This window comes from Monopterus albus, unplaced genomic scaffold (assembly GCF_001952655.1).
Source record: "Monopterus albus unplaced genomic scaffold, M_albus_1.0 scaffold3.1, whole genome shotgun sequence".
Lineage (NCBI taxonomy): Eukaryota > Metazoa > Chordata > Actinopteri > Synbranchiformes > Synbranchidae > Monopterus > Monopterus albus.
This window is the reverse complement of record NW_018127883.1, coordinates 6,575,295-6,582,618: the sequence shown is the minus strand read 5'-3', so window position 1 is coordinate 6,582,618 and position 7,324 is coordinate 6,575,295. Positions and strand designations below refer to the sequence as shown.

The 7,324-nt window shown below is 41.5% G+C and overlaps 2 protein-coding genes across 16 annotated transcripts in view; one reads left to right on the top strand and one right to left on the bottom strand.

Moving 5' to 3' along the window:
- ablim1a (actin binding LIM protein 1a) overlaps nt 1-7,324 on the bottom strand; it is a 36,322-nt gene that overhangs the window by 28,184 nt on the left and 814 nt on the right. For 12 of the 15 annotated variants that reach the window (XR_002274716.1, XM_020597429.1, XM_020597359.1 and 9 more), the window contains exon 1: nt 3,726-3,944. The exons of 1 other annotated variant lie outside the window; for it this stretch is intronic. Coding sequence is in view for 13 of the 14 variants with exons in the window: in XM_020597429.1 (XP_020453085.1) it covers nt 3,726-3,816 (91 nt within the window). In the remaining variant the exon portion in view is untranslated. Of the gene's footprint in view, nt 1-3,725; nt 3,945-4,056; nt 4,136-7,279; nt 7,319-7,324 lie in introns of those variants that run through there. 2 more of the 15 variants (XM_020597411.1, XM_020597393.1) reach the window with 2 other exon arrangements.
- The window catches only part of fhip2a (FHF complex subunit HOOK interacting protein 2), a 13,180-nt gene continuing 13,096 nt past the window's right edge, over nt 7,241-7,324 (top strand). The window contains exon 1 of the mRNA XM_020597511.1: nt 7,241-7,297. Within this exon, the coding sequence (XP_020453167.1) occupies nt 7,291-7,297 (7 nt within the window). The 5' untranslated portion in view covers nt 7,241-7,290. The remainder of the gene's footprint in view (nt 7,298-7,324) is intronic.

Genomic DNA, 7,324 nt, shown 5'->3' with positions numbered 1-7,324 from the left:
ATTCTATTCTATTCTATTCTATTCTATTCTATTCTATTCTATTCTATTCTATTCTATTCAAAGAGCATAGACAAACCTGCCTTTCTATCTCTGAATACAGACAAGCTCTACACCAGCTCACTTCTACTTTAAAATGGGTTACAAAACAGTGCAAACCTTTTGAAAAGCAACCGGGTGCACTTCTTCAAAGTCTATTTCACCTATGCTACATTAGCATTCCTGTAATGTAGCTACCCTGAATACATGTTATATGGACTTATGACTTATTTCCTTTCAAAAGGAAAACAAAATTCTTTTGGGAACAATTTGAATAATCCACAAACAAAAGAGCACATTTTGCTATCCACAACCCACAGGAAATCTGGACTGTTGTCATTGTCACCTCTGGATATCATGGCTCACCAGACTTGATTCTGCTCCGCTCCTATACAAAAGCAAAGACTGCAGCATTCAGTGTTTCATTACAGTGTTTCAGCTTTGGTGCCAGAGAAGGTAGGGCTGAACAAAAGGATAACTGTTGTTTTTTTGTGCATTTGAAAGAAATGCATTAATGTTTTTTTTTTTTTTTCACAGATATTGGGTCTCAGATAAGTCATAGGAGTTTTTTTTTTTACAGGCCAAAATATTTAAAACAGAAGTCAAATGACCCAAACTTAGCTTCTACAAAACTCACTGAATATAAACAGCTATTGACTGTCACTGTTACTGATTAATTGATTTTAGCTGTCACTGAAAAACAAAATGACTGTGGTCTTTGACCTAGGACCAGTTTAATGAGACAAACCTTCCTTGAACCTGGGTTATTAGGCAAGTCAAAATCTTAAGCTCTAAAATAGACGGTGTAGTTGATGGTGTCTATAGTATTTGTGAATCATTAAGTATCAAGCAATGATGATTTTACTACCATGCCTGGCATGTAGTCAGAGAAGACATGAGGTCTGAAAATCTCAATTTGTCCTTTTGCCCATGTTATAATCCTGATGTAAGCCTCATGTTGCTTCCTGTACTGTTGCTTGGCAAAATGCAGCAGGCCTGCCCTTGCATATGGGTTTGTATTATATAACTACAGGGAGGACCGTGATTAATTTCCTGACATTTTTGATAGTTGCAGTAGAATTTTTGATAGCTGTCAGACAGTTATGGTTGCATACATGTACGCACAGGTCAGATGTGAAAACCTTCAAGAGGTGTAATCAGTCACTGTCATCCAATTAAAATCAAGTAATCTCTGAGCAACAACTAATCACTTCATTTTTAGACACTTACTCGCAAACACAATGCAAGGCAATGCAGCCAAACTGCAGAGAACAGGGAAAGCAGAGGGCAGGGAATAGAAACAAGAAAATAAATAATAAAATTTAATGAAAAGTAAGCTAAAAAGCTAAAAGTAAGACAAAGTACTTTACTCACTGATTAAGCAATTATTCTTAAAGCCAGGATAGATTAGTGCAATAGGAGATGGATAAATGAATGTTTCTACTGTCCTACCTGTAGCAACTTCATTCAAACGTTCACTGAGATAATAGTCATTTGGATTGAGGTATGGCAGCTGCTCCATGTACTGTTTAGGAATGAGGTACAGGACCTCAGCCACATGCCCATCCTCAATAACAGACAGGCGCTTGACCGAGCTCTTGCGTTTCACCCGAACACGGCTGACACTGTGGCTGTGGCTGGAGCTACACAGCTTGCCCAGGCTGTTGAGACTGGGCATGGTGCCCTGCTCCCCTTTAACTGTCCCACAGAGAAGGGTGAAGCACTGCAGGTAGACGTTGGCCAGGGTTGGGCTCCGATCCACTTTAAAATCCAGTTGCCATTGGACATTAAGAATGAGGGATGTTCATAGAGGCATATGATGGATTTTGATGGGCAACTTCACAGCAGCTCATCTTTAAATCATAGCACTTTCCAGTGAGGCTTCCAGTGGAAATGTATCCTGTTGAAATCCCTCTGCCCCGTCACTTTAGATGTGCTGATGTCCACCGTAAGGTGGAGATGCCAAACTGCAGGCAGCAGGTATGACAAAGCACTCTGCTACAGGTAGACTGAGATACAGGGAAAGAAGCTTACACTATGAGCGTCTTCAGCTCAAACAGCCCTACGCCTTAAGCAGCTTAGGGCTGACGTTGAGCCTATGATTATCTTCTGCGTGGGGTTAGATAGCTCTACTGAACATTAGGTTGGCCCAGTGTATGGTAGGAGTCTCTATACCTGATGTGATTAATGTGCACAGCTCTGCTTGGTCACATCTGTCCAGTGAAGAGCTGATATTCTGCCAGACCTTATTTTCAGTTCAAATTTACATTAATAGAAGTGACATTAAACAACCAGAGTCTCCCTAGCAATGCATTTTAGATGCATCTAGGTTTCATTATGTTCATAATGTGTGTTTTTATGTGAATGTACATTAAGTGGGTTCAGGTGCAGTGAGACCAGATAAATGCATATCAGTGTATGCTTCAGCATCACAGTGATCCAAGACATACTCTCAGGGCAGATTGCCTTGGAAGTCTGCCAGTCTCCTCCAAGGTCAACTACCAGCAGGGTCATTCCTGCAGCCAACAATGCATAACCCAGGGTCCTTCAGAATGAAAGATACTATAACTACATCAGCACTGGAGTGGAAATGCCAGCAGTGGCTCTCCATTATATGGTGAAATGACTGAGTAAATCAAAAAAATTCTGGAAGAAATAACTTTGTAGGAAAGCATGTTCTGAGTTTTTCATCTTCAAAATATGGAGATGGATTTTTCTGCAAAGACTTCCTGAATGTTTTCTTGACAAGCCACATAAACAACATCCTGCTATTTAACTTTTACAAAATTCACCTTCAGCATGATGTAGAGGAATTATCAACATGTCATGGTGGGAGGCGAAAAGATACATGGTGCAGAAGGAGATTCTAAGCAAACTGTGAAGATAACTTCACAGTGCTGGGACAGATTTTAAACCAACTGAAAACATTCTGATTTTGTGCAAAGAAAAAAAACACTTCTGAGATACCACCGCCACTTAAATACAATTTAGAAATAAAAGCATGAAAACATAGAAGCCCTCTGTGACATTGAATGCTTGTTAACCAGATAAGGCTAATCTCAGCTATCAACTTTCTCTCACAAGATGAAATAAAACATTGAGGTGCACAGACACAATTAAAAACACAGCAGACAATGACAAAGCATAAAACATCTTTTTAGGCTGGAGATGCTGGTCTTGGCCTGCGCTTTGGATTTAGTGACTTTTTTCTCGTCTCAAAAGGGCGCACACAGATATTATGGCTTGGATGTGTTTATTACTGTTTATATCAATACAGAGCTAACTAATTTGTCTTAATTTAGGTTTCCCTTACAAGCATGCCTTTGACCTCCCATTCAGAAAACTAGAGTTTTATGCCAGAAAAAAAAGATGAGTGTGATAATGAGGCATATGCAAAAAGACACACTCGTACACTCACACATGGACCTGAGAGTAGCTAAGGACATGCTAAACTCTGCTGCAGTGAGGCACTGCCCTCCAACTGTCATCCACTCTGTGGTAGCTTTGAACCAACTATCCACACACTCACAGATCAACACATAACATGCTCTGGAAACAACACTGCTGCCCCTACACACAAAAAAATCATCTGCATCACACAAAAATACTCTGAAAAACATCTGTACATCCTCTTCTGTTTCTGCAACCTAAAGAAACAACCCTTCTTGCTTTGTTTTCCCCTGTCTTACCATCTAGCCCGAAGCAGGAGGTGATTTTCTGGGCGTAGTTGCAGAGCCCATCGTAGCCAGGCTGCTGCTTCACTGTGTTCCTTTCCCCCATCTTTACACACTCCCACACACACGGTTCTGTCTGGTAACGCTTTCACTCCTTCCCTGCTCATCAATTATTCAGGTTTTACCAGGACACATGTATGCGCACGCACTCCAACCTTCATTTCTGCACAAACAGTATTCACACACACAAAAAAAGATAAAAGTGCTAATGCAGAGGGTTGTAATGCTTGAGAATGAGCAGCCCTCTCCAGTGGTCAGATAAGGAAGGGTAATCACATTGGTTTACCGTAGAACTGAACCATGCCTCCTTTTTTTCATCCACCATTGATCATCCAGATTAAACTGCAGTGTAACAGGTACGATGTGCAGGATGTGCTAACTCAGCTCAGAGAAGGGTGGGGTGGAAAAGGAAGTCAAAGCAAAGCACAACTGGAGCTGTACCAGGTGTCCGGGGGAGGACTTTCTTTGCTGCTAGTCACTTAAAGCTATCCAGACATCCAAATGCAGTGACTACTTTTGGAGATGAGCACTGAATGTCAGATCGATGGTCTGGTCTGTTAAAGATGGAAATTAAACAGGGCAGCATGGCATATAAAACCAAGCTAGGCTGACAACTTTTTAAGACTTGCATTCACGCTAATGACTTGCACTCATCATAATAGGTGGCAGGTACACAAAAATAAGTCACACAGTAATTTGACATACTGTAAAAATGTTTTCAGAAAATGAAACATTTCATTGGTCTAAATATCAAACTTGTGGTAAACTGATTCATGTTGTTTAGATTCAGCTGAAAATGTTATACTGTAACTGAAACTGAACATACAATATGGCATGCCAACTTCATGAACAGCCCACAAGGAGCAGAAAACTGATGGAACAATTCTAACCCACATATGTCAGAACCCTGCTGCCAGTGGAACAGAGATGAAAGTCTTCAGTGGACCAACAATAAACTTGCCCACATACAGTATGAATAGCCCATCAAAAGGGTAAACCAGCAATGGTAGTAAAACAGGCAACTATAAAAATGAATGAGGAAAATCATCTTTAATGGTAACTGTGGTTGCGGTGGTGAGTGAATTCCCATGAACCAAGAGATGGAAAAACCTGCCACTACTGGGCTGAGCTTGAACAATGCGCTTAACCCCTCTGATGGAGCTGCATGCTGACATCAGCGGCAAACTCACTGAGCAGCCCACAGAAATGAAAGTGACCGCACAGCTTGAAATAAAATATAGTATGCTCTCTGTAGACATCCACAGGATTATAAACATTTTATAAAATCATCGTTCTGGACAAAAGAAAACAGCACATGAAATATCACGACACTGAAAGGCCCATAACAGTAGTATGACTGCAAGGGTGTAGGTGACTAATGGAAGAGCAACACTACCAAGGTAAAAGCCAATGGCCGGGTGCTCACAGGGGTGGGGGCTGGGCGACTGCAAGACGGAGAGTTCATTGAACAACTGAGGGAGGGGCAGGTCAATGTAAGTGTACAGAGGAAAGAACCAATATTTTTTATCCATCCATTATCTAGGTTGCCAGTCTATCACAGGGCTGACACTTAGAGACAGACAGAGTCACAGTCCAAAGACATGCAGCTTAGGTTGACTGGTGACTCTAAATTGCCAGTGGTGGTGAGTGTGGTAGTCTGTCTCTAAGTGTCAGCCCTGTGATAGACTGGCAAGCCAGAGCACCTGGAGAGAACCCACACAAGTATAGGGAGAGCATACAAACTCCACACAGAAAGGCACCGGACTGGCCAGGCCTCGAACCCAGAACCTTCTTGCTGTGAAGTAATAGCACTAACCATTGTGTCACCATGCTGCCCCAGTATTTTTCTAATAAAACATTATCCATCTGAAGTTCAGGAGCAGGACCACGCCTCTAATGCACTACTTAACGTCCACGTCTATATCTGCCACCCCTTCAATCGGCTGCATCCCACATCGATCCTTTAAATTTTGCATCATACCAATAAATGTTATTGCCTTCCATCTATGCCTGTTCCTTGCTGGTGAATAGAGACTCCTTTAGAATATTCATATTACAGAGGTCAGAAACTATGTTCAGCAATTTAAAAGCGCTCTATATTGACACCTTAAGCATAAAAATGTATAATGTGCATTAATTTCAATAATCCACATTAGGGCTACAAGTTGTGATTTTCTGTTTCTGCCATAAAACACCAGAACATTAAAAATAAAATAAAATAAAAACACCCATCACAAATGTGTCTTGGGCTGATCAGCAACTGAGAAACTTGGACTAGAAAACTGAGGCCATGACCAACACGTGTTTGATTTGACATTCTGTTTGTGTCAGTGTGCCTGAGTGTCTGATTTAGTTGAGATAATCAAGTAATAGCCTCACATTCATCTAAGCAGCATAGAGATAACTGGCACTTCACTATAGTACAGCTGCAGAGTGCAGGGTAATTAGTTCTCATTAATAATGACTGTCTGTGCAGGGGCTTAAGCGTGCTAATCAGATCTATGTACCACAGGGGTGCTGTCAAGTGGTGAGCCCTGAGCTCCATCAATCTCCACCAGCGGCCATGGAGGACAGATACCGCAGGTCACATCTGGAGTTCAAAGCCATCCAGCTACACAGGCTCGACCATACAGAGCCTGAAGGAGAATGACACACGGCTTCTTGATAAAAGGTTGTTTTAGTCAATAGCAGCATCAGACCTATCATGACTAATCCAACTGCAGATTTAACACTGTGTTAAGATTGTAAACTTCTCTGCTTCAGGCCATTTGATCAGAACCTATAGCAAGAATGGCTGGAGGGTTTTTTTTATCTCTTCTGCCAAAGAACAGTCACCTGACACAACAGAGAGCACAAAGACTCACCTGACTGAACCAAACACCTGCACAGGTTTGCAGGTGTTATGTTTAATGCTCAGCAGGATATGAAAACATATTCTCACTTCAGACAGATTGAAACACAGATTAATACACCAAATGATAGTTTGCACTTTTCTTTACTTCACTAGCTACAGCCTTGACAGAATTAATTCTCAAATTTCATAACTCCATTGTAGTAAATTAAAAATGCACATCATATGCACCCAGTCCTACACCAACAGTTTTTAACTAATGATATGTGCAGCTTTTAGCTAGGCCATATGCACCATGACTGATTAAAGAAACAGCAATCAAGGGAGGTTCATTATCACAGCTGGAATTTTTTAAAAAGTGTGTTTATGTAGCTTATAGACTGCACCAGACTGTAGAGTGTTCTACCAATAAATGAAGTTGTAGGCTGTCTAGAAAAGGCTGCAGCAGTGGAAGCTGTAGTTTCTGCTATGCTCCGGTGTAACCTACTTAGAATAATGCTCTCATTATCACAGCCTGATCATCCCGAGACGACGCAAATGGACCCTCCTCTCCATCGCATCCATACCTGAACCAAGACCCCCCTCCCCCTCCCCTAAAATTAAGAGACCTTTCCCCTCTGTATTCATCGTTATGAAGGCTGCGGCAAAAGATACTCACCTCTAGTAGACATGCCCGGTAGGTAGAGCCTCTTTCTTTGCCGAG